General features: G+C 48.0%; 1 protein-coding gene across 1 annotated transcript in view; it reads left to right on the top strand.

The window, feature by feature from the left end:
• Window positions 1-27492, top strand: part of IARS1 (isoleucyl-tRNA synthetase 1) — a 64710-nt gene that overhangs the window by 14144 nt on the left and 23074 nt on the right. The window contains exons 9-23 of the mRNA XM_040358832.1: window positions 152-212; window positions 2313-2408; window positions 5652-5774; window positions 8502-8593; window positions 8678-8776; window positions 15583-15709; window positions 18750-18823; window positions 19228-19422; window positions 19513-19599; window positions 19915-19998; window positions 23433-23577; window positions 26023-26143; window positions 26222-26313; window positions 26393-26470; window positions 26911-27032. Coding sequence (XP_040214766.1) covers window positions 152-212; window positions 2313-2408; window positions 5652-5774; window positions 8502-8593; window positions 8678-8776; window positions 15583-15709; window positions 18750-18823; window positions 19228-19422; window positions 19513-19599; window positions 19915-19998; window positions 23433-23577; window positions 26023-26143; window positions 26222-26313; window positions 26393-26470; window positions 26911-27032 — 1596 coding nt within the window. The remainder of the gene's footprint in view (window positions 1-151; window positions 213-2312; window positions 2409-5651; window positions 5775-8501; window positions 8594-8677; window positions 8777-15582; window positions 15710-18749; window positions 18824-19227; window positions 19423-19512; window positions 19600-19914; window positions 19999-23432; window positions 23578-26022; window positions 26144-26221; window positions 26314-26392; window positions 26471-26910; window positions 27033-27492) is intronic.

Genomic DNA, 27492 nt, shown 5'->3' with positions numbered 1-27492 from the left:
TTAGGCAAGGGGCTGTTATCTACCTGTACATCGCTATACAAGGTTGAGCAAGGGACTAGGCTTTACCTGCAAGCCAAATATACACGATGTAGTCATGGACCAGGATTTATCTATAATGGGTATTGTGTGATAATGAATCTCTTCCTTTTAGGTTTCCCGGGAACAAGCTGAAAGGAAAGAAATATAAACCCCTGTTTGACTATTTCTCCAAGGTATGAATAGTTATTGGAAGAGAATGATTGGTGGGATGGTACTGACTGCATAGCCAGATCCTGCTGTATGTGAGAATATACTGTACATGTGTGACTGTAACGTGTGTGTGTGTGATATATATATATGTGTGTGTATAGATGGCTATAGATATGGATTAATGCTGGGACATGTGAGGTGTACAGTGCCTTGAAAAAGTATTCATACCCCTTGAAATTTTCTCACGTTACAACCAAAAACGTAAATGTATTTTATTGGGATTTTATGTGATAGACCAACACAAAGTGTCACATCATTGTGAAGTGAAATGAAAAAGATAAATGTTTTTTGATTTTTTTTTTTACAAATATGTGAAAAGTGTGGGGGGCATTGTATGGCGCCCCCCGGAGTCAATACTTTGTAGAACCTCCTTACTCTGCAATTACAGCTGCAAGTCTTTTTGGAGGTGTCTCTACCAGCTTTGCACATCTAGAGAGGGACATTTCTGCCCATTCTTCTTCTTTGTAAAATATCTCAAGTTCTGTCAGATTGGATGGAGAGCATCTGTGATCAGCAATTTTCAAGTCTTGCCACAGATTCTCAATGGGATTTAGGTCTGGACTGTGACTGGGCCATTCTAACACATGAATATGCTTTGATCTAAACCATTCCATTGTAGCTCTGGCTGTATGTTTAGGGTTGTTGTTTTGCTGGAAGGTGAACCTCCCCCCGGTCTCAAGTCTTTTGAAGACTCTTAACAGGTTTTCTTCTAAGATTGTCCTGTATTTGTCTCCATTCATCTTCCCATCAACTCTGACCAGCTTCCCTGTCCCTGGTGAAGAAAAGCATCCACACCACATGATGCTGCCACCACCATGTTTCACGGTGGGGATGGTGTGTTCAGGGTGATGTGCAGTGTTTTCCCCCCACACATAGCGTTTGGCTTTTATGCCAAAAAAGTTGAATTTTGGTGTCATGTGACCAGAGCACCTTCTTCCACATGTTTGCTGTGTCCCCTCCCCCACATGGCTTCTCACAAACTGCAAACAGGACTTCTTATGTCTTTCTTTCCCCAATGTCTTTCTTCTTGTCACTCTTCCATAAAGGGCAGATTTGTGGAGAGACCACTAATAGTTGTCCTGTGGACAGATTCTCCCCCCTGAGCTGTGGATCTCTGCAGCTCCTCCAGAGTTACCATGGGCCCCTTGGCTGCTTCTCTGATGAATGCTCTCCTTGCCTGGCCTGGTCAGTTTAGGTGGACGGTCATGTCTTGGTCGGTTAGCAGTTGTGCCATACTCTTTCCATTTTCAGATGATGGATTGAACAGAAGCTCCATGAGATCTTCAAAGCTTGGGATATTATTTTATAACCTAACCCTGCTTTATACTTCTCCACAACTTTATCCCTGACCTGTCTGGTGCGTTCCTTGGCCTTCATGATGCTGTTTGTTCACTAAGGCTCTCTAACAAACCTCTGTGTAGCTATGATTAAGCATTGACACTCAATGCGAAACGCGTCAGCTGTTTATCCCACTGTGTGCTGATACCTGTAGTGCATTTTTTCCTGTACCCAATAAAGGGCACGTCTTTTTCAAGTTACTGGAGTGCGGCTGTCCATATCCTTATTGTTTTTGCACATCCTGTGCATTGCCAGCACCCATCTGCTTCTGAGTGGACATCAATTACCCTAGTGAGCTCACCTGGAGCGGCAGCTCTCTTACCAACAAACCTCTGAGGGCTTCACATAGCAGCTGTATTTATACTGAGATTAAATTACACACAGGTGGACTCTTATTTACGAAATAGGTGACTTCTGAAGTTCAATTATGGGTATCAGAGTAAAGGGGGCTGAGTACAAATGTACCCCACACACTTTTCACTTATTTATTTGTAAAACATTTTGAAAACCATTTATAATTTTCCTTCCACTTTTACAATTATGTGACACTCTGTGTTGGTCTATCACATAAAATCCCAATAAAATACATTTATGTTTTTGGTGGTAACATGACAAAATGTGGAAAATTTCAAGGGGTATGAATACTTTTTCAAGGCACTGTATTCCTTTTTATATGCTATGCGATCTCTTGTAATGAATCTGATGATGTGATTTGGTGTTTTCAGGCCGCGGACAGTGGGGCATTCATTATTGTCTTTGACAATTATGTCAAATCAGAAGAAGGCACCGGAGTGGTTCATCAAGCTCCATACTTTGGCGCAGTGAGTAAGATCTGAAATGTCTTCCTTGTGTTACAAGAATTTAAATATTCAGCCTTCGAGTATTGGAACTGTATGTGGGCATACATATCTTATTTTTGTCCCCTATATGTTGTGACATTTTACTTTGCCTGAATGTCAGACCTGAGATATTTTGAAGCCCGACAGTCGCTGGCTGACTTCACGCTGCATGCTCTCTTCTGGCTCCTGAGTGTGCATTACAGTGAAAAAAAAAATCTATATGGTTCTTTGCATTTCATTTAGTGGGCTTGATTATTTGATACTGTTGTAAAGAAAGCATGGCTGCCTTTTTTAAATCTTTAGGTTCAGACAAAGTAAAACAATGCTAAATTAAAGGGTAAATAAAACCTTTTGTAAGTTAGGCTGCACAACAATTATTGGACTGGATATAAAGACTCTTGCATAAGCTCCATCATTACTGGCTGTTTAGAGCTTATGGCCTTCCGCCATGCATTAACATGGAAGTAATACTTGTAATAGGAAGTTTTAGTGTTGGGCCTGGTTGAGCAGTAAGAAGAGAAAGAAGGGGTCTGCAGAGAGCAGGCGGAAGGTGCTGGGGTCTGCAGAGAGCAGGCGGAAGGTGCTGGGGTCTGCAGAGAGCAGCGAAAGGTTCTAGGGTCTGCAGAGAGCAGGCGGAAGGTTCTAAGGTCTGCAGAGAGCAGGCGGAATGTGGTGAGGTCTGCGGATAGCAGGCAGAAGGTGTCAGGGGCGAGCAGGCGGATGTCACTGAAGGCTACAGAGAGCAGGCGGAAGGTTCTGGGGTCTGCAGAGAGCAGGCGGAAGGTTCTGGGGTCTGCAGAGAGCAGGCGGAAGGTTCTGGGGTCTGCAGAGAGCAGGCGGAAGGTTCTGGGGTCTGCAGAGAGCAGGCGGAAGGTTCTGGGGTCTGCAGAGAGCAGGCGGAAGGTTCTAGGGTCTGCAGAGAGCAGGCAGAAGGTGTCAGGGACGAAAAGGCGGATGTCACTGCAGACGGAATGTTCTGGGGTGTGCAGAGAGCAGGCGGGAGGTTCTGGGGTGTGCAGAGAGCAGGCGGAAGGTTCTGGGGTCTGCAGAGAGCAGGCGGAAGGTTCTGGGGTCTGCAGAGAGCAGGCGGAAGGTTCTGGGGTCTGCAGAGAGCAGGGGGATGGTACTGAAGGCTACAGAGAGCAGGATGAAGGTGCTAGGGTCTGCAGAGAGCAGGCAGACGGTTCTAGGGTCTGCGGCGAGCAGGGGGAGCCGCTGGGGTCTGCAGAGAGCAGGCAGATTGTACTGAAGGCCACAGAGAGCAGACGGAAGATTCTAGGGTCTGCAGAGAGCAGGCGGATAGAACTGAAGGCTTCAAAGAGCAGACGGAAGGTTCTCGGGTCTGCAGAGAGCAGACGGAAGGTGCTGGGGTCTACAGAGAGCAAGCGGAAGGTGCGGGGGTCTGCAGAGAGCAGACGGAAGGTTCCCGGATCTGCAGAGAGCATGCAGAAGGTTCTTGGGTCTGCAGAGAGCAGGTGGAAGGTTCTGGGGTCTGCAGAGAGCAGGCGGAAGGTGCGGGGGTCTGCAGAGAGCAGGCGGAAGGTTCTGGGGTCTGCAGAGAGCAGGCGGAAGGTTTTAGGGTCTGCAGAGAGCAGGCGGGAGGTTCTAGGGTCTGCAGAGAGCAGGCGGAAGGTTCTAGGTTCTACAGAAAGCAGGCGGAAGGTTTTAGGGTCTGCAGAGAGCAGGTGGAAGGTTCTAGGGTCTGCAGAGAGCAGGCGGAAGGTTCTAGGTTCTACAGAGAGCAGGCGGAAGGTTTTAGGGTCTGCAGAGAGCAGGTGGAAGGTTTGAGGGTCTGCAGAGAGCAGGCGGAAGATTCTAGGGTCTGCAGAGAGCAGGCGGAAGATTCTAGGGTCTGCAGAGAGCAGGCGGAAGATTCTAGGGTCTGCAGAGAGCAGGCGGAAGGTTCTAGGGTCTGCAGAGAGCAGGCGGAAGATTCTAGGGTCTGCAGAGAGCAGGCGGAAGATTCTAGGGTCTGCAGAGAGCAGGCGGAAGGTTTTGGGGTCTGCAGAGAGCAGGCGGAAGGTGCTAGGTTCTACAGAGAGCAGGCGGAAGGTTTTAGGGTCTGCAGAGAGCAGGCGGAAGGTTCTAGGGTCTGCAGAGAGCAGGCGGAAGGTTCTAGGGTCTGCAGAGAGCAGGCGGAAGGTTCTAGGGTCTGCAGAGAGCAGGCGGAAGGTTCTAGGGTCTGCAGAGAGCAGGCGGGAGGTTCTAGGGTCTGCAGAGAGCAGGCGGAAGATTCTAGGGTCTGCAGAGAGCAGGCGGAAGATTCTAGGGTCTGCAGAGAGCAGGCGGAAGGTTCTAGGGTCTGCAGAGAGCAGGCGGAAGATTCTAGGGTCTGCAGAGAGCAGGCGGAAGATTCTAGGGTCTGCAGAGAGCAGGCGGAAGGTTTTGGGGTCTGCAGAGAGCAGGCGGAAGGTGCTAGGTTCTACAGAGAGCAGGCGGAAGGTTTTAGGGTCTGCAGAGAGCAGGCGGAAGGTTCTAGGGTCTGCAGAGAGCAGGCGGAAGGTTCTAGGGTCTGCAGAGAGCAGGCGGAAGGTTCTAGGGTCTGCAGAGAGCAGGCGGAAGGTTCTAGGGTCTGCAGAGAGCAGGCGGAAGGTTCTAGGGTCTGCAGAGAGCAGGCGGAAGGTTCTAGGGTCTGCAGAGAGCAGGCGGGAGGTTCTAGGGTCTGCAGAGAGCAGGCGGAAGGTTCTAGGGTCTGCAGAGAGCATGCAGAGGTTGATAGGCCCCCACAGAAAACGGATAAGGGAGTCTTTCTCAAGAGCTGTTTTGGTGTAGTTCTGCTCTTGATCCTCTAGGTGGCATACATGAGCTGTGTGAAGTAAAATATCCGCACTGCTGCCAATACAAGGCTTTTCATAAACCTTGTTTAGCATTTTGCAGAATCATATTGATTATGAAAAAGGGGGGGGGGGGTGTATGTGATACAGACTTGAGGGGTGTGCACACTGTAGTATTGAGAGGGGAGTATATGATCTATAATGGGGGGGGGGGGGGGGAATGCTCCCATACTGGAGGGGTATCTACACTGTAGGGATAGCATAGGAAGGGGTAGATGACCCATACTGGTGGGGGGGCATTTCTCATTTCATGTTTTATATTTTATAGCAGATATTTTTCTGCAGCCCATAGCTGGCCATTTATGTGTAGAAAGGGTTCGCAGTGAGATGTTTGGATGTTTTTGTTGTGTGCCTTTCCCTACTAATATGTTTTATTGTGATCTCCCCGCAGGATGATTATCGGGTCTGCATGGACTTCAACATTATCCAGAAGGACTCGGTGCCGGTGTGTCCTGTTAATGCTTCTGGCTGCTTCACTCCGGAGGTCACTGACTTTGCTGGGCAATATGTCAAGGTTGTATCTCTTATTATTATTATTATTATTATTATTATTATTATTATTATTATTATTATTATGCTGGATTCAGAAGCCATGGGGTATTGGGGTGAGTAGAACAGAAGCAGGTGCCAACTTATATCTCCAAACCTTTACGGTTTAGGCCCCTTTCACATGTGCGGACCGTATTAGGTAGATTCAGGTACGGGCGTGCTAATTTTGCGGCGGCGTAGCCTAGCGTGTTTACACTACGCCGCCTTAAGTAAGAGAGGCAAGTACATGATTCTCAAAGCACTTGCCTCCTTACTTAGGGCGGCGTAGTGTAATCGCGGCGGGCGTAAGGGCGCCTAATTCAAATGGGTTGGGGGGGGGGGGCGTGTTTAATGGTAATGAGGCTTGACCTCACGTTTTTGACGTTTTTTTTGTCACTGCGCATGCGCCGGGCGACTACATTTCCCAGTGTGCATTGCGGTTACGTACGCCGCACGGGCCTATTGATTTAGATTTGGACGTAAACAACGTAAATCCCGATTCGCGGACGACTTACGCAAACGACGTTAAAATTTCGAATCTCGCGGCGGGAACGGCGGCCATACTTTAACATTGTTATTCCACCTAATAGGTGGAATAACTTTAGGCCTCCTAAGGCCTTACGGAAACGGCGTAAATCGACTGCGGCGGCCGTGCGTACGATTTGTGAATCGGCGTATCAACTCATTTACATAATCTACGCCGACCGCCATGGAAGCGCCGCCTAGCGGCCATCCGAAAAATTGCAATCTAAGATAGGACGGCGCAAGCCGTGGTATCTTAGATATGTTTAAGCGTATCTCTGTTTGAGCATACGCTTAAACATACGTCGGCGTAGATTCTGAGTTAGGCCGGCTTATCTACTGATAAGTCGGCCTAACTCTACCTGAATCTACCTATTAGTCCGCATTTTCATCCATCCGTTTGCAGATGAAAACAGGACATACATGGGTCCCTATGTGATTGCGGGTGTCAGCGGATAAAAATCCGCTGACACCCGTAATCACCCGCCTCCGCAAAGATCCGATTTTGCAGATGGAAGAATGTCCTATTTTTTTCTTCTGTCTGCGGATCGGATGAACACGGACACACGGTCCGTGTTCATCCGATCCTCCCATAGGGGAGAGCGGAGAAAAGACAGGGCGGTCCCTGCACAGTGTGCGAAGACCGCCCTGTCATGCCGACGGCTCGGCGGGGATATACAGAGCGATCCCCGCTGAGCTTACGGACACGCGGAGGCGGATCATTACTGATCCGCCCAGTGTGAAAGGGCCCTAAGGAGATATTCCCCATCGCAATGCGCTGCTGACTGCAGCGGCGCATGCGGTGCATACTAGCTCATTATGGCTTTTGCCTTTTCAGGTATGTAACAAAAAAAAAAAACAGCAGCGTGTTTACCATGGGCCAGATTCACAAAGAGATATAGGATTCATATATGAGTTACGACAGCGTATCTCCGGATACGCCGTCGTAACTCTTGAGTGCGCGGGGTCGTATCTATGCGCCTGATTCATAGAATCAGTTACGCATAGATTTCCCTAAGATCCGACCGGCGTAAGTCTCTTACACCGTCGTATCTTAGGCTGCATATTTACGCTGGCCACTAGGTGGCGCTTCCGTAGATTTACGCGAGGAATATGCAAATTAGGTAGATACGCCGATTCAGAAACTTACGTCCGCCCGGCACATTTTTTTTTACGTCGTTTGCGTAAGGCTTTTTCCGGCGTAAAGTTACCCCTCATAAAGCAGGGGTAAGTCATGTTAGGTATGGACGTCGGAAACGCACGAACAGCAACGTATTTTACGTCGTTTACGTAAGTCGTTCGCAAATAGGGCTGTACGTAAGTTACGTTCACGTTCGAAAGCATTGACAGTTTGCGGCGTAATTTGGAGCATGCGCACTTGGAAACGTTCACGGACGGCGCATGCGCCGTTCGTAAAAAAACGTCAAATACGTGGGGTCACAAGAAATTTAAATAAAACACGCCTACATCATCCACATTTGAATTAGGGGGGCTTACGCCGACACATTTACACTACGCCGCCGTAACTTAGGGCGCAAGTTATTTCTGAATACGGAACTTGCGCCCTAAGTTACGGCGGCGTAATGTATATCAGATACGTTACGCCCGCCGATAGATACGCAATTGTATCTGAATCCGGGCCATGATATATTGGGGGGGGGTGGAGGACAGGAACCCATGATCCTACATGCTGGGATTCAATGCTCTAAGGCTGCATTCACATCTTTGCGTAGGCGTTTTTCGACGTATTTGCGGCGACAAAAAATAGGCGTTTTGTCCCGCGATTTGCGGCAACAAAACGCGTCGTATTTAACCATGTTTTTTTTCACAGTCATTGACAGCTATGCCAAACGCTGAAGCCGCCCGATACGCGCGTCGAAAAAGGGTCCGGGACTTGTTCGAAAGTCGTCGTTCGGCGTTCTATCGACGTACGGCGTTCTGCGTTAGGAGATGTGAACAGTCTCCATAGAGAACAGTGCAATTTCGACCCTCCGGCGTATTGTAGCGTCGCGCTTCAGGCGTACAAACGCCTAGGTGTGAATGGAGCCTAATAGAAATACCTGAGACCAGCCCCCACACAGCTCACATTGTAGGCCCTGTGCTGCGATTAGCATTGCACGAGCAGAAGAACGATGGAAGGTGAGACCTGTACGGCTGTTTTGGTGACCGGCGATTTTTGTGTAAATTCCAGGACGCCGATAAGAACATTATTAAGCTTCTGAAGGAGCGCGGACGTTTGGTGCATAGCAGCACATACAAACACAACTACCCGTTCTGCTGGAGGTGAGGACCCCGTGTGTGTGTGTATCCAGCTCTCCCCAGTTGTGTCTGGTGACCCGTTATCTTAATCCTCCGTTCTCTCCCCAGGTCAGACACACCCCTCATCTATAAAGCCGTTCCTAGTTGGTTTGTACGAGTGGAGCACATGGTGGACAAACTCCTGCAAAATAACAGCCAATGTTACTGGTAAGAGTATCCAGTTTGCTTGTGATGTGTAAATGGGTAATGTCCCCTATTCTGGGGTGTGCAGATGGTATGGGGTTTATTTGTCTTCCAGTCGACCTCATTAATTGTGCTCTACATGTTACGTCCCCTGTGTATCCTCCCTCTTTCCCCCATTACTGCATTGGAGGCACTGTCCGACACAATTAGGCAATCCAGGATAGGCACTTGTTGCATGGATACAGTCAGAAGCAACCATACAAAAAAGCGCTATTTAGGCCAAGTCTTGTGCGGACAAAATGAACAGGCATAAATCAATAAGCAGAAATATTTATCGATTTAGGGCTAGATTCAGATACAGTTACGCCGGCGTATCAGTAGATACGCCGTCTTAACTCTGAATATACGCCGTCGTAAATTTAAGCGTATTCTAGAAACCAGATACGCTTAAATTAGGCTAAGATACGAGCGGCGTAAGTCTCCTACGCCGTCGTACCTTAGGGTGCAATATTTACGCTGGCCGCTAGGTGGCGCTTCCGTTGAGTTCGGCGTAGAATATGCAAATGACTAGATACGCCGTTTCAGAAACGTACGTGCGCCCGGCGCATTTTTTTACGTTGTTTACGTAAGGCTTTTTCCGGCGTAAAGTTAGTCCAACAAATAGCTGGCCTAGCCAATGTTAAGTATTGCCGTCGTTATTTTCAAAATTTTACGTCGTTTGCGTAAGTCGTTCGTGAATGGGGCTGGACGTAATTTACGTTCACGTCGAAACCAATACGTCCTTGCGGCGTACTTTTGAGCAATGCACACTGGTAAAAAACGTCAATCAGTATCGGTATCACCCAAACTGTAGGGGTGGCGTGGCTGGACATGTGACGTCACTGATCGTCGTTCCCTATGACAGGGAACAGACGATCAGTGATAAGCCACAGAGAAGAACGGGGAAGGTTTGTTTACACACACCTCTCCCCATTCTTCACGGAGCTCAGGCACTCGCGACCCTCGGCTGGGCTCTTAAAGGCGATGTGCCTGTGCCCTTCATACCCATGGGCGCACTGCCTGAGGGCCCCATGCCACTAGAGGGCCCCATCAGGGTTGCCAGGCTCAGTAAAACCAGGGACAGTATGTAAAAATCTGTGTTTTTTTTTTACACATCTGTCCATGATATGTTCAAAACCGACATGCTTTTGATGTGAAAATCCAGAGATTTTAGCTGCCCCACCTCTGTACTGCTACCTGGCGTGGTGGCCATCTGTAAGCCCGGGGGCCCCATAATCTTCTATTGCCCGGGGGCCCTATGAGTTGTCAGTCCGCCCCTGTACTTACCTCCACTGTGCAGTTCGTTTTGCACAGAGTGGCCCCGATCCTGCTGTTCTGGGGTCACAATGCGGCTCTCGCGGCTCCTCCCCGCATTAGATAACCCCCATCTGGGAAGCTCTCTCCCGAGGGGGTTACCTTGCAGGCACGCTCCCGTGTCATACACTCGGTGTCCATAGACACAACTAGTGTATGACTCGGGCCTCAGGTAAGTAAAATGGGGGGGCTGGGGGGGTCGGACACTGCAAGGTGTTTTTTCACCTTAATGCATAGGGTGCATTAAGGTGAAAAAACACAAGGGTTTACAACCCCTTTTAGTTGGCGTCTCTTCCCGTATCACTTGTCATGTCTTAAGGGAATTGTCCTTGTTGCTCATGACAACCAGCCTCTTTCTTTGAAATTTCAAGCCTGCATGAAAATAACGTTGCTTGTAGGCGGGTGGGATGAGTTGGGGGCCTCCATAAGAATGAATGACAGCGTGTTGCCCCGGGCCACCCCAGCAGTAAGTTTTTCGAAGCCTCTCATGCTCTGTTCTAGATTTCCTCCATCTATTTATAAGTCTCCTAATTCTCCAGATCTCAGGTTTTTTTTCTTTTTTTTAATCAGCATTATGACTTTGTTGGAAGTTGTCAGTTTCCCGTCTCATGTGTCTCCTGCATTGGGCACACTGTCCCGGAGCAAGTTTAGGGAATTGAATTAATGAATCTCATTAGCGCTGTGCGTCGGGCCTCCCCGGGGGTCGTTTTCTTCCGGCACCCAGAAAAGAGGCCAAAGCTTTTCATCTCCGCTTACCTGGAGGGAATGGGAAAGCATTGTATTAATAGAGGTGGAGGAGCCTCTGGCTGTACTAATAACCCACTTTTCTCTCTTTGTACACCCCCTGCACCCCCCCCGTCCCTCACTGCAGTCCTTTCCTAATTAATCCTGGAACTAGTTCAGCCGTGAATTTAGGAGGTAACTTATGAATCTGCTGATGTTGCTGACCTCTTTGTACTGCAGCAGCTCCGACGGCGGTGTGTGTGTGTGTCAGAGAAGGTCACATTGCGAGTCTGTAAAACAGCGGGTGACGTGGTGTATAGGTCACAGAAGGTTACACCTGTGTGATATGGTGTTGCGTGGTCTACTGTCCGTTTACGGGTGACTTGGTCACACGTCTTTTTAATCTTCGTTTTGATTGGCCCAGCTTCAGAGCCATAGGTTTCCTTCAAGGGTTTTTGCCCAATTCGCTGGTTTGATTTGTAGTAGGGAGTAACCAAAGTACCCCCCCCCCCCCCCCCCCCCCCCAGCGCTGCATTATATCCCTCGCCAACAACATATAGACATTTTGTCCCGGAATCAGAAAGGACTTGCGCCGACGTATCTTCTGTCCACGGATGCGCCGTCGTATCTATGCGCCGGATTCAGCAAACAAGATACGCCTGAATTTTGGCTTGATCCGACCGACGTAAGTCTCCTACGCCGTCGTATCGTGGGCGCATATTTACGCTGGCCGCAAGGGGCGCTTCCATTGATTTACGTGTCGAATATGTAAATGACCGAGATACGCCGATTCACGAACGTACTTGCACCCGTCGCTGTAATCTACGCTGTTTACGTAAGGCGTACGTCCAGCGTAAAGTTAAGCCTCATAAAGCAGGGGTAAGTCATGTTAGGGTATGGACGTCGGAACAGCCGTCGTCGTTTACGCAAGTCGTACGTGAATGGGGCTGGGCGTAGGTTACGTTCACATCGTAGGCGTCGAGCCGTCGTATCTTAGGGAGTATATGCAACGTGATTCTGAGCATGCGCCGTTCGTTTGGCCATTCATTTACATGGGGTCACGCTTCATTATAATAGATCACGTCCACTACCTTCCTACTTTGAATTAGGCGGGCTTACGCTGGCCAATTTATGTTACGCCGGCACAAGTTTGGGAGCGAGTGCTATGTGAATACTGCTCTTGCCTCTCAGAGTTACGTCGGCGTAGCGCATATGAGATGCGCTACGCCGGCACAAAGATGCGCCGCTGTGAATCCGGGCCTTTACGTGAATCCGGGCCTTTATTTCCTCCTAAAGACCATCAATGAACGTTTTCCGCCAAGCTAGACGCCAAAGATTTCCATTAAGGGTCCAAATCACAGCTTTTGTTCTGTGGTAGTTAGTGACGTAAATACCTCCCAGCATTGCAATATATCTCTAACCAACAACATATAGACATTTTATTTCCCCTAAAGACCATTAATGACCATTTTTTACCAAGGTAGAAATGAAAGATTTAGGCCCGGATTCACAGACAGGCGCACATTTATGCCGCCGTAGCGTATCTCCTGTACGCTACACTGACGCAGTGCAGAGAGGCAAGCACTGAATTTACAAAGCCAGTGCTCCCAAAACTGCGCTGGGTTTTCTAGCGTAAGCCGGCGTAGGTGGAAGTGGGCGTGAGCCATGCAAATGAGGCGTGATCCCATGCAAATGATGGGCTGAGCGCCAGACAGATACGTATAACGAACGGCGTGGGCGCATCCCAGTGCGCATGCTCAGAATCACGTCGGAACTACTCCCTAAGATACGTCGGATCACTGCCTACGGCGTGAACGTAACCTGCGTAAACTACGTAAAATACGCCGGCTTGTATTCCCAGGTGCAGACCTTTGCATGGATGCTGCTGTGTTACACCTCCTTTATGGGGCATAACTTTCCGACGTACGTATAACTTACGCGCACTTGCGTCGGGCGCACGTACGTTCGTGAATTGCCGTATCTCCCTCATTTGCATATTTGAATGGAAAATCAATGGGAGCGCCAAATGCGTCCAGCGTAAATATGCGCCCACTCTACGCCGGCGTAGGCAAGTTACGTCGGTGGGATGAAGCCTGTTTTTAGGCGTATCTTAGTATGTGGGTCCGGTGCACAGATACGACGGCGTATCTAGAGATATGTCGGCGCAAGTGCTTTGTGAATCCGGGCCTTACTTTAAGGGTCCAAATCACAGCTTTGTTGTGTGGTAGTTAATGACGTAAATACCTCCCAGCACTGCATTATATCTCACCAACATCATAGGGGCAGTTTTTTTCCCACCAATGATAGTTTTTTGCCAAGCTTAATTTTGATCGGTCCGACTTCAGAGCCAGAGGTTTCCTTCAAGGGTTCTTGTCCAGTCTGCTGCTTTGATCTTTGGTGGGGCATGACCTAAATACCCCCCAACACTGCATCCTACGTCTTGCCAACGTCATAGGGACATTTTTTCTTTTCCTCTAGAGATCATAAGTGACAGTTTTTCGCCAAGCTAGCAGACTCGCTTCATTTAGATTGGCCCAACTTCATAGCCATAGATTTCCTTCAATGGTTCTTGTCCAGTCTTCTGCTTTGATCTGTGGTAGGGAGTGACCTAAATATCCCCCAGCACTGCATTTTTATCCTACACCAACAACATGCGGACAGTTTATCTCCCTACAGGCCATCGGTGACCGTTTTCTGCCAAGCTAGTAGATTTGCTTCATTTTGATTGGCCCAACTTCAGAACCATAGATTTCCTTCAAAGGGTTCTTGTCCAATCCGCTGCTTTGATCTGTGGTAGGGTATGGCCTAAATACCCCCCAGCACCGCATCCTATGTCTTCCTAACATCATAGTAGACTTGCTCCATTTTGATTGGCCCAACTTGGGAGCCATAGATTTCCTTCAATGGTTCTTGTCCAATCCGCTGATTTGATCTGTGGTAGGGTATGGCCTAAATACCCCCCAGCACTGCATCCTATTAGCTGGATTCAGGTAGGCGGGCGCAACCTTGCTTACACTACGCCGCCATAAGTTAGCAAGGCAAGTACTGTATTCACAAAGTACTTGCCTGCTAAGTTATGGCGGTGTAGCGTAAATGCGGCGGGCGTAAGCGCGTGTAATTCAAATTAGGCTGAGGGGGCGTGTTTTATGTCAATATGGGTTGACCTGACGTGATTGACGTTTTTTAGGAACGGCGCATGCGCCGTCCGTGTACATATCCCAGTGTGCATTGCGGCAAAGTACGCCGCAAGGACCTATTGGTTTCAACGTGGACGTAAATTACATCCAGCCCTATTCACGGACGACTTACGCAAACAACGTAAAATTTTCAAATTCCGACGCGGGAACGACAGCCATACTTAACATTACTAGTCCAGCTATTTGATGGAATAACTATACGCCTGAAAATGCCTTACGAAAACGGCGTATCTGTACAGCGTCGGCCGGGCGTACGTTCGTGAATCGGCGTATCTAGTGATTTACATATTCTCCGCCGACCGCAATGGAAGCGCCACCTAGCGGCCAGCCTAAAAAATACACTTTAAGATACGACGGTGTAAGACACTTACGCCACTCGTATCTTAGCCTAATTTAAGCATATCTGGTTACCAGAATACGCTTAAATTTGCGTCGGCGCAGATTCTGACTTAGGCCGGCGTATCTACTGATACGCCGGCCTAAATCTTTCTGAATCTGCCTATATGTCTTCCTAACATCATAGTAGACTTGCTCCATTTTGATTGGCACAACTTCAGAGCCATAGATTTCCTTCAAGGGTTCTTGTCCAATCCGCTGCTTTGATCTGTGGTAGGGTATGGCCTAAATACCCCCCAGCACCGCATCCTATGTCTTCCTTGCATCATTAGAGCCTTTTTTGTCTTTCCTCTACAGACCACGAGTGACAGTTTTTTTTTCACCAAGCTAGTATATTCTCTTCCTCCCAGCCGATTTTCTGAGGCTCTTATTTTACAAATTATCCATGTAGAATTTTCCCAGTCAGGAGGGACCTTGCTCAGATTCGTGTGGAAGATCTGAAGGAGGCTTTACAATCAGATTGCACTGTTTGTTTCCAGCTTTACCATAAACCACAAGGATTTGGAGCCGTATTCCGGGAAGGAACTCCATAGCAATATATTGTTTATCCTTACGGGACTTTTGAACTAAAAATTCTCCATCTTTCCCTCAGGACTGCTTTTCCATGAGAGCTCCTGAGATTGTGTTGGGTAATTGTTGTCATTGGAGATTAGAAGGTTGTCGGTGATCCTCCTAGGTCAGCACTATCTCCCTTCCTTCCTTGGCTCGGTTCACACTTGTGCGATGCGGGAACCCTGGAAATCCACTGCGGGTTCCCACATCGCACCCAACTCGCACGGCAGTTCACACTGCCGTATGCAAACTGCTGGGAATGTCAATACAATGTCGCATATCGCACTGTGAACTGACCGTTCGGACTTGAATTGGTTTGCATGGGTGTCCACACCTATGCGATCCGATTCTGGCGCGGACCAAAAAAAGGGTCCTGTGCGAGTTTGGTCTGAATGCGATAACAACCATACCTGAAATCGCATTGCATGGACATCACATGTGGTGTGCGGTGCAAATCGCATGCGATCTCGCACCACGCACAAATGTGAACCCGGGACTTAATGTTTCTTCATTCCTGGAATTCTGGAGCACAGACGCCACATGAACACAGCAGAAAACTCACAACAGACGGTTGTAAATGTGAATGTCTATGTTGTTTTTGTCTGGCAGGGTCCCAGAGTTTGTACGGGAGAAGCGTTTTGGGAATTGGCTGAAGGATGCCCGGGACTGGGCCATATCCAGAAACCGCTACTGGGGTACCCCCCTACCATTGTGGGTCAGCGAGGACTTTGAAGAGGTGTGTATTGGTGCAGACCCTTGTATGTTGCCTCTCAAGGAAGTGAACCTGTGCTCTCACGCTGCTAAAACCAATATAACTGCACAGAGAAAAACGAACATTACTGTTAAATCCTTATAGTTATTATAACCCCCTGCCCCATATCTCTGTCTCTTTTTTCCTTTAAAGTCTTCCTCTATAACTAACGAAACGTCCCACACTTCGCTTGAGTGCTTTCGTCATATACCGCTTCCTCCCAGTCTGAATATAGATATCAGACATTCCAACCGCTGACATGCACAAAACAAGACGATACTCGTTTGATTGCTGAACATGGACTCTTTATTAGAACAAGAATACATGTCTTATATACAGTTAAAGAGGAGTTCCCCCCCCCCTGCTCATTACTCTAACAATACACCTGTAACCAGAAACATAACTTAACATGAGCTAATTAACTAATCCCTTAAAGCAGCCGATGTGACTCCCTAACTACAATACACATTATACATATCAACACAGAACTCCTTCATACAATTGCAGGGTCAATTAGCACAAACAGCAATGAGTGAAAGACTCTTAGATGCCATACTAGACTTATTTACATTATAGCAGATAACAGACAGACAGGTGGCTGGGGTTGACATCACCATCTTCTAACAGTATGTGTCCCAACATTATGAATCAGTCACTATTTCTAATATGGCATATACAGGGTCCCCAGAGTGTGTGTGTCTTGGGGGGACATGGACCTGAATCCAAAGTGACACCACCTCAAGGGTCCCCAGGCATACAGCGCACAAAGAGCGCTGTTCCCCCAAATGCCAGGGCCCATAATCGCAAGGCAAGAGGCTAGCATTCAGTCCTATCCAAAAGCCTCTATCCCAGGTGAGTTTGTGACAATAACCCTCCCCACCCGTCACCTCCTTTCTCCTTTGTTCTTAATAGTCTTCCTTCATAAAACCTCCTCACCTTATCTCTCCTTCCTCTCATAGTCTTCATCTATAATCCCCTCTGTCATCTTCTCTCATCTGCCTCTCATAGTCTTCCCTCTCTAACCCCTCTGTCATCTCTCGTCTTCCTATCATAGTCTTCTATAACCCCTCTTTCTTCTTCTCTCTTCTTCCTTTATAACCCTCTCTGTCACCTTCTCGTTTTCCTCTCAAACAAAGTCTTTTATAACCCTTCTTTTATCTTCTCTCTCTCTCTCCTTCCTCTTATAGTCTTCCTCTATAACCCCTCTGTCATCTTCTCTCTTCTTCTCAGTCTTCCTCTATAACCCCTCTGTCATCTTCTCTCTTCTTCTCAGTCTTCCTCTATAACCCCTCTGTCATCTTCTCTCTTCCTCCTCTACAACCCCTCTGTCATCTTCTCTCTTCCTCCTCTACAACCCCTCTGTCATCTTCTCTCTTCCTCCTCTACAACCCCTCTGTCATCTTCTCTCTTCCTCCTCTACAACCCCTCTGTCATCTTCTCTCTTCCTCCTCTACAACCCCTCTTTCATCTTCTCTCTTCCTCCTCTACAACCCCTCTGTCATCTTCTCTCTTCTCAGTCTTCCTCTATAACCCCTCTATCATCTTCTCTCATCTGCCTCTCATAGTCTTCCCTCTCTAACCCCTCTGTCATCTCTCGTCTCCCTCTCATAGACTTCTATAACCCCCCTTTCTTCTCTCTTCTTCCTTTATAACCCTCTCTGTCACCTTCTCTCGTCTTCCTCTCAAACAAAGTCTTCTATAACCCTTTTATCTTCTCTCTCCTTCCGCTTATAGTCTTCCTCTATAACCCCTCTGTCATCTTCTCTCTTCTTCTCAGTCTTCCTCTATAACCCCTCTGTCATCTTCTCTCTTCTTCTCAGTCTTCCTCTACAACCCCTCTGTCATCTTCTCTCTTCTCAGTCTTCCTCTATAAAACCCCTCTGTCATCTTCTCTCTTCTCAGTCTTCCTCTATAAAACCCCTCTGTCATCTTCTCTCTTCCTCCTCTATAACCCCTCTGTCATCTTCTCTCTTCCTCCTCTACAACCCCTATGTCATCTTCTCTCTTCTTCTCAGTCTTCCTCTATAAAACCCCTCTGTCATCATCTCTCTTCTTCTAAGTCTTCCTCTATAACCCCTCTGTCATCTTCTCTCTTCCTCCTCTACAACCCCTCTGTCATCTTCTCTCTTCCTCCTCTACAACCCCTATGTCATCTTCTCTCTTCCTCCTCTACAACCCCTATGTCATCTTCTCTCTTCCTCCTCTACAACCCCTCTGTCATCTTCTCTCTTCCTCCTCTACAACCCCTCTTTCATCTTCTCTCTTCTTCTCAGTCTTCCTCTACAACCCCTCTGTCATCTTCTCTCTTCTTCTCAGTCTTCCTCTACAACCCCTCTGTCATCTTCTCTCTTCCTCCTCTACAACCCCTATGTCATCTTCTCTCTTCCTCCTCTACAACCCCTCTGTCATCTTCTCTCTTCCTCCTCTACAACCCCTATGTCATCTTCTCTCTTCCTCCTCTACAACCCCTATGTCATCTTCTCTCTTCCTCCTCTACAACCCCTCTGTCATCTTCTCTCTTCTTCTCAGTCTTCCTCTACAACCCCTCTGTCATCTTCTCTCTTCTTCTCAGTCTTCCTCTACAACCCCTCTGTCATCTTCTCTCTTCTGCTCAGTCTTCCTCTGTAACCCCTCTGTCATCTTCTCTCTTCCTCCTCTATGACCCCTATGTCATCTTCTCTCTTCCTCCTCTACAACCCCTATGTCATCTTCTTTCTTCCTCCTCTACAACCCCTATGTCATCTTCTCTCTTCCTCCTCTATGACCCCTATGTCATCTTCTTTCTTCCTCCTCTACAACGCCTCTGTCATCTTCTCTCTTCTTCTCAGTCTTCCTCTATAACCCCTCTGTCATTGTCACTTTTCTACTTCTCCTATCCCCCCCTTATGTACTTATACATGACTGAATGTAAACAAGGATGTCTTGTTGCTGGGTTTTGGGATCTGCTATTCAGTGAATGCTCAGGAGATGGATGACGTCATATTTGTTGGAATCCTTTTCTTTATCATTGCCCTGTGTCTTGTAGGTTGTATGTGTGGGCTCAGTGGCAGAGCTGGAAGAGCTGACTGGTGTGAAAGTGACAGACTTACATCGGGAAAGGTGAGTTCTGTAAACTGCTGATGTCTGCATACTGTCTAAATTAAAAAGGAGAAACTGCCTTAGCAGCCATTAACGGGCACTTCAGCTCAGGGAGCCCCTTCCTGGGTGTGGGCGCTGTAGCTGAGGGAGCCCCTTCCCAGGTGAGTGAGTGAAAAACTTATATAGCGCTGCACATGCGAACTGAATCGCCTCTGGGCGCTTGTTTGACCTCTTCTCCTTTGAGCTCAAAAGAGATGGGTTTTGATCTTTCTCCTAAAGGTGTGGGTGCTGTAGCTAAGAGAGACGTTTTCCCAGGTGTGGGCGCTGTAGCTGAGAGAGCCCCTGTAGTATGATGTGAACGAGGCCTTAAACGATGCCCCTTAATATTTCTAGACTTTTGTATATGTTGTTTTTTTTTTTTTTAGTGTGGACCAGCTGACCATTCCGTCTCGTTGTGGGAAAGGCGTCCTGCGACGGGTGACTGAGGTGTTTGATTGCTGGTTTGAGAGCGGCAGTATGCCCTACGCTCAGGTGCATTACCCGTTTGAGAACAGAAGAGAGTTTGAAGATTCTTTCCCGGCTGACTTCATAGCAGAGGGCATTGACCAGACACGTGGGTGGTAAGTGTCCGGCCTTTGTATTCAACTTTTACTGAGGCTGGCTGCTATAGAACCAAGTCTTACTCATTGTCTCTCTTTCTCAATCCTCAGGTTCTACACACTTCTTGTACTCTCTACTGCACTGTTTGGTCAGCCACCATTCAAGAATGTAATAGTAAACGGCCTAGTTTTGGCCAGGTAGGTGCTCTGTGTGTGTCATGGGAAACTGTCTAGTCCTGGCCAGGTAGGTGTTCTGTGTGTTTCATAGTAAACTGCCTAGTCCTGGCCAGGTAGGTGTTCTGTGTGTGTCATAGTAAACTGTCTAGTCCTGGCCAGGTAGGTGTTCTGTGTGTGTCGTAGTAAATTGCCTAGTCCTGGCCAGGTAGGTGCTCTGTGTGTCATAGTATATGGCATAGCACTGGTCAGGTAGGTACTATGCTAGCATTGTCTTGTATTCTTCTCCTGGCAGAGCAGTAACCTATTCACATTCTCTTCTGTTTCTTCCTATGACAGCGATGGTCAGAAAATGAGCAAAAGAAAGAAGAATTACCCCGACCCCATGGATGTCATCAACCGCTACGGAGCGGACGCGCTTAGGTGAGTATAGCGCATCTTTTGTGACTCTCTAAAATGTGTGCAGTTCTTGTTCGTGTTAGGGTGTGAGATATAAAAAGAAGGATCAGCATGATCAGAGGGTACAGGGCATGTTCTGAGCTGTGCGGGATCAGCGAGTACGGTGTATATTCTGTACGGGATCAGAGAGTACTGTGTATATTCTGTACGGGATCGGAGAGTACGGTGTATATTCTGTACGGGATCAGGGAGTACGGTGTATATTCTGTACGGGATCAGGGAGTACGGTGTATATTCTGTGCGGGATCGGGGAGTACGGTGTATATTCTGTGCGGGATCGGGGAGTACGGTGTATATTCTGTGCGGGATCGGGGAGTACGGTGTATATTCTGTATGGGATCGGGGAGTACGGTGTATATTCTGTACGGGATCAGGGAGTACGGTGTATATTCTGTATGGGATCGGGGAGTACAGTGTATATTCTGTACGGGATCGGGGAGTACGGTGTATATTCTGTACGGGATCGGGGAGTACGGTGTATATTTTGAGCTGTACGGGATCGAAGTGTGCAGTGTGTATATTAAACTCCTTTGGTCTCTCGGCAGCCTCCTGTGTATTGCTGTTTGCAGTCTCACCCCTCTCGCCCTCTATGTTTGTCCTCTGTGGTTGGTGGATTGGGGGGGGGGGGGGGGAGGTGTTCTGTCTCAGCATTTCTTCTCTTCTCTGATTCTGCCAGATTTGTTTCCCGTCTCCTTGTAGACTCAGAATGTGTTTATACAGCAGTGTAAACTGTCAATGCTGCAGCCGGGTTTTCCTCTCCATTAAAGGTCACTCTGTATTTCTGTCTGGCTTGGTGCCTGGGGACAACCTGGGACACCATGATGTCATTACTAGGGGGTTACTCCGCCTGGCAGGACAGGAGGAAGACGCATTCCCAGAAGGATAACCAAGGCTGGGGGCTCCTAATAGATGCTATAGGGATGAATGGGGGAGGGGACATGAGTTGGTTGACATGAGATGAAATTAAAATTGCTATAGAAGCAATATGTTATGCTAATCCTCAGGCTTCGGTACATTGAGTCACACATCCAGAGAAGCAGATGACATGGGACCCAACGTCCGGGGGGGGGTTTCCTGGGGGAATTCCAGTACACAGAGTTGAGCACTATAACAGGGTAGTGCAGTCAGGAACACGGGATGTAGCAAGGATGAGCGAGTCCAGCGGTTATAATCCAGGAATGTCCCACAGGCCAAGGATAAGTCACAAGGGGAACCATTGAGGCACAACAAAGGATCACGGGCAGCAATATGACGCAGCAACACAAGGATTCAAAGACTTGCACGGTAGGCATTCTACCTTCCCAGGTAGCTGGTGAGAGTGGCTTGGCAGAGGTGGGTCCAGGTTGGATGATCAACAGAGCAGGGGGCATGCAGCGTTCTGGAGGGACAATGCAGGGTGTGATAGGACCCCCCCTGTCCAGCACCCAGCTTGGGTGCTTCCATCAAGAGATGGCTTCCTCCAGTCTGGACCCAAGAACTGGGTCTTATAGCTCAGCACCCAGGACTAGGCGACGCTAGCTTAGATGCAAACCGGACCTCAAACTATTTTTATTGAAATTTCACACAGAATATATAGCACACAATTTCCGGGAAAGGCCTGATCACATTACCCTAACAATACAAACTGTAAACAGGAATATAATTAACATAGCTAAAGAACAGCCAACATACACATAATGCTAATCCACATCTAGCAACTAATAGCTTGGCAGTGATATAATTAACTTGAACTAATTGATTACTGGATACCCAGACAGTCTGGCGCCTACAACTCTGAATACAAAGTATTACTAAATCCTAAGTATAAACGCATAAAATCCCACAATAGTTCGGTTACCAGGTAAAGTGGTCACAATATTAAAGGGGTTGTAAACCCTTGCCGTTTTTCACCTTAATGCATTCTATAAAAAAAAGATCCTGTGCTGCAGCAGCCCCCCGAGCCCCCGTTATACTTACCTGAGCCTCGTAATTCCCACAACGGGAACGAGCCCACCAGCTCTGGCCGGTATCTCATGTCCTGATTGGATAGATTGATAGCAGGGCAGCCATTAGCTCCCGCTGCTGTCAATCAAATTCAATAATGCAGGCGCCGGGGGGGGGGGGGGGGGCTTAGCAGAGTCCTGCTGTCTATGTCTACGAACGCATCAGCAGGACACAGGAGCACGCCTGCATGGGTGTCCACGAAGGAGATCGCCTCTCCGACTGGGCATTCGAGAAGAGGAGGAGCCAGGAGGGACCCCAGAAGAGGAGGATCAGGACCACTCCAACTGTACAGTGGAGGTAAGTATGACATGTTTTTTTTTTAAAAACCAAACCTTTACATCTACTTTAATCACCTCTTCAAGAGGTGATCAGACAGATAGGAACAATAGGTGACTCAGTTAACAATGGGAATGCACACCTAGGAGGCCTACAATGAGAGAGACATAATAAACACATAACAGCTTAATAAACAGACCACAGTAAAAGACCCCAGTATCAGTTTTCTTTGTCATATTAACATCTGCTCTGAGTCTCACAGTCTAAAGTAGTCATTGCTGGTTTGGTTATAGATGGCCCAAATATGTATCCCGGACCTAGATTCCCAGAATCTGTGTTTCGGGGGAGGCAACCCTGAACCTGAAGCAAGACCACTCCAAGGGTCCCCCAGGCACACATCCCCCAAGTAGCAGTGTTCCTTTTAAAAGCCAGGCCCATAGTCAGTAGGCAAAAGGCCACCCTACAAACCCCTCCAAAAGCCCATGTCCTGGTTGGGTCTGTCACTCAGGGTCCTCAGGGAAAGTGGAAATCTGGGGCCGCAGTGTTGAGTACTCTTGGCAACAGGCAAAGAGGACTGAGGTGAGCAGAGGGGGCACAATGAGGAGGCTGCAAGACCCTTTAGTCCTCGGGTCCCCAAAGCAAGTAACAAGCAGTTATCAGGTGTCTCACTGTCCCCCCTGCTTGGGTACATAGCCTGAGATTGACCCAAGACACTTGATGCTTGGCGTTGGATTGACCTGGCCATATGCTTAGCCCCATCCAACTTAGGCTCAGCCACAGTCCTGTAATGAGTATGTGCTGTGCCTGCCGGAGCTCAAGGAAGTTTACAGCCGGCGTGTGGTGAATCCACATACTGGTGGCTACGTGGGTTTGGACAGTCCATCACCTTACATACAGGTGGCAAGGCGTTGTTGGGAGCTACATGCAAGTCGCTTGGGGAAGGAATTGTTTTCTGGCACATGTGTGGTGTGGGGGGATAGGAAACTTGTGGAAAGCAGAGCAGGGCAGGGTGCCCATGACCATTCCAGGCCAAGATTTTTTACTTTTTGCATATTTTGTTCTTGGTCAAAAAGAGGTGAATGTTGGGGTTGGGGATGTTTTTGTGATCTATAATCTTGTCCTCTTTGTGACTTCTCCAGGTTATATCTGATAAATTCTCCCGTAGTCCGAGCAGAGAACCTGCGCTTCAAGGAGGAAGGCGTCCGTGATGTGTTGAAGGATGTCTTCTTGCCTTGGTATAACGCTTTCCGCTTCCTAAAGCAGAATATTTACCGCCTACAAAAGGTACCCAGGAACCCATAACCGTGAAACATCTGATGACTCTGCCGATGTTGGTTATAAATTGTGGTGATGTGTGCTGTGAATGGTGTATTTGTTGGAATGCTGGGTGATGTGATGGCTGTAGTTGGATTACCCGCGGCTCTCATGGCTGCAGTTGTCGAATTGCCGGCTGCTGTGATGGTCGTAGTTTTTGGATTTTCGGCTGCTGTGATGGTTGTAGTTTTTGGATTTTCGGCTGCTGTGATGGTTGTAGTTTTTGGATTTTCGGTTTCTGTGATGGTTGTAGTTTTTGGATTTTCGGCTGCTGTGATGGTTGTAGTTTTTGGATTTTCGGCTGCTGTGATGGTTGTAGTTTTTGGATTTTCGGCTGCTGTGATGGTTGTAGTTTTTGGATTTTCGGCTGCTGTGATGGTTGTAGTTTTTGGATTTTCGGCTGCTGTGATGGTTGTAGTTTTTGGATTTTTGGCTGCGATGATGGTTGTAGTTTTTGGATTTTCGGCTGCTCTGATGGTTGTAGTTTTTGGATTTTCGGCTGCTGTGATGGTTGTAGTTTTTGGATTTTCGGCTGCTGTGATGGTTGTAGTTTTTGGATTTTCGGCTGCTGTGATGGTTGTAGTTTTTGGATTTTCGGCTGCTGTGATGGTTGTAGTTTTTGGATTTTCGGCTGCTGTGATGGTTGTAGTTTTTGGATTTTCGGCTGCTGTGATGGTTGTAGTTTTTGGATTTTCGGTTTCTGTGATGGTTGTAGTTTTTGGCTTGCCGGCTCCTGCTGTGATGGTAGTACAGTGGAACCTCGGATTGCAAGTAACACGGTTAACAAGCATTTCGCAATACAAGCATTGTATTTTGAAAAATCCTAACTCGATTTGCGAGTGTTGTCTCGCAAAACTAGCAGGATTCAAACCAAAGCAGTGTGTAGTACCGCGTTTGGTCGGGGGGGGGGGGGGGGGGGCGCCGTTCAGAAAGACTTGGAGATACTACGTTCCGGAGCCTTTCCGAGGTAAGCCGAGCTGTCCTCGGGTCTTTCCGGATGTTTCTGGGGCTCTCCGGTGCCCCCCCACCTCTGGCCGCATGCGGTATTGCATGCCATTGAAGTCAACGCGGAACAACTTATTTTCGTTTCCATTGACTTCTATGGGGAAACTCGCTTTGATATGCGAGTGCTTTGGATTACGAACATTCTCCTGGAACAGATTATGCTCGTAATCCGAGGTTCCACTGTAGTTTTTGGATTTCCGGCTGCTGTAATGGCGGCTGTTGTCGGATTTCCGGTCGCTGTGATTTTTTGTAGTTTTCGGATTGCCGGTTGCTGTGATAGTTGTAGTTGTAGGATTTCCCCGGGTTCTGCTGATCATGATGGTTGTTGAATTTACGGCTGCTGTGATGGTTGTAGTTGTCGTATTGAGTGATGTGATGGTTGCAGATGTTGGTTACCGGATGCTGCCATGGCCGTGTGAAGTGATGGTTGTAGTCATTGGATTGCTGGGTGTGTGATTGTTGTGGTTGTCGGATTGCCGGGTGCTGTTATGGCCATAGCTGTTGGATTGCAGTGTGACGTGGATGGTTGTAGATGTTGATTACCGGGTGGTGCCATAGCTGTTGTTTTTGGATTGCTGGATGATGTATTGATTGTACTTGATGGATTTCAGGCTGATGTGATCGTTGTAGTTGCGGAATTGATGCGTTTTGGCATGGTCATAGTTGTTGGATTTACGGCTGCTCTCGTGTCCATAGCTGTGGGATTGCTGGCTGCTGTCATGGCCGTAGTTATCGGATTTCTAGCAGCTATCATGGTCAGATTGGTTTTTGGATTTCCGGCTGCTGTCATGGTCAGATTCTGAACTGCCAGTTGCGGTCATGGCCATAGTAGTTGGATTACCGGCTGCTGTCATGGCCATTGCGGCCTGGTGTTTGCCTGCTGGCTGCTGTTATGACTATACTTGTATTACCGGCTGGCCGTCATTGCCATAGTTGTATTACCGGCTGGCCGTCTTGCCATAGTTGTATTTCCAGCTGGCCGTCTTGTCCATAGTTGTTGTATTTCCAGCTGGCCATCTTGGCCATAGTTGTATTGCCGGCTGGCCAACTTGGCCATAGTTGTTAGTTTGCCGGATGGCCATAGTTGTTGGATTGCCGGCTGGCCGTCTTGGCCATAGTTGTATTGCCGGCTGGCCGTCATGGCCATAGTGCTATTGCCGGCTGGACGTCATGGCCATAGTTGTATTTCCGGCTGGCCGTCATGGCCATAGTTGTTGGCTTGCCGACTGGCCGTCATGACCATAGTTGTTGGATTCCTGGCTGACCGGCATGGCCACAGTTGTTGGATTTCCGGGTAATAGTCATGGCCATAGTTGTCGGATTTGCTGTTGCTGTCTGGTGTTTGCCTGTCTGGTGCTGTGATGGTCGTAGCATTCTGCTCACAGTGGTTTCCCCCTTTTTTATTCCCAGGAGGAGGGTGTCCACTTCTTATACAATGTGAACTCGGCCAGGACAAATACGAACATCATGGATAAATGGATTGTGTCGTTCACTCAGTCTCTTGTGCAGTTCTTTAAGACAGAGATGTCAGGTAGACAATCATTATGACAGATTAACATTCCCTATCCTGTGCTTTCCATTCTCTAAGTCTTCCAAATTTTTTCCACAGCCTATCGGCTCTACACTGTGGTGCCCCGACTGGTGAAGTTTGTTGACATGTTGACAAACTGGTATGTTCGCATGAACCGCAGACGCTTGAAGGTAAGCCCCATTGTAAGTAGCATAATTGGGATCAGTCTGTGATTTTTCTTTCCTTCTGACCTGTGTCTCTGGTCCCCAGGGTGAAAGCGGCACGGATGACTGTCTCATGGCCTTGGAGACTCTGTTCAGTGTTCTTCTATCCATGTGTAGACTGATGGTAAGTGTCAGGACCCGGATCTGAACCCAGAACCTCTGTTGACCCCGCCAGTGGCTCTTCTTACTCTGCCACCAGAGATGTTGGACAGCTCCCTGCCTGATCCCTCATTTTCTAAGTTGTTTCTGGTGAACCTTGCTCCTCCCATTTGAGCCATGTCTCTGCACTTCCTGTTTACCAGATTATTGTGCTCTTCTCCAGCCCATATTTTGCTCCTGCTGCCGTCCTTGCCTTCACCACCACTTGTTAATGACCTTTGGCTTGTTCTTTGACTACACTTCCGCTTGATCCCAACCTGAAATCAATTATCAACCTTTGGCTTGTTTTCAGAGCTTCTCCCTTCCCTCCTGCCCTATATGCTGCACTCCCTGCACTCTTCCAGGATAGATTTGCTTGTTACTGTCTTGCATGCTAAACATGGCTTCCTCTCTTCATCTTCCCAGGCCCCATTCACTCCATTCATCACTGAGCTGATATATCAGAAGCTGCGACTGCTTATTGATCCGACATCTGTCCAGGAGAAGGACACCCAGAGCATTCACTACCTCATGCTGCCACCTGTCAGGTAACTACATAGAGGGGAGGTGTTGGTGCTCCCATCCTCCAGGCTCTCTGACTTTCTCCTCTCATTGGCATCCTGTCTTGTTTTTTCCTTTTTTTGTATCCGGTACTTTGTCTTGTGCTTCCATCTTTTTGTATCCAGTACCTCCTGTCTTCTGTTTCCCCCTTTTTGTATCCAGTACTTCCTGTCTTGTGTTTCCCCCTTTTTGTATCCAGTACCTCCTGTCTTGTGTTGCCCCCTTATTGTACACAGTACTTCCTGTCTTGTGTTTCCCCCTTTTTGTATCCAGTACTTCCTGTCTTGTGTTTCCCCCTTTTTGTATCCAGTACTTCCTGTCTTTTGTTTCCCCTTTTTGTATCCAGTACTTCCTGTCTTGTGTTTCCCCCTTTTTGTATTCAGTACCTCCTGCCTTGTGCTTCCATCTATTTGTATCTAGTACTTCCTGTCTTGTGCTTCCCCCTTA

This window comes from Rana temporaria, chromosome 7 (assembly GCF_905171775.1).
Source record: "Rana temporaria chromosome 7, aRanTem1.1, whole genome shotgun sequence".
In the NCBI taxonomy this organism is placed as follows: domain Eukaryota; kingdom Metazoa; phylum Chordata; class Amphibia; order Anura; family Ranidae; genus Rana; species Rana temporaria.
Note: the sequence above shows the minus strand (reverse complement) of the source record. Positions and strands in the feature narration are given on the sequence as shown.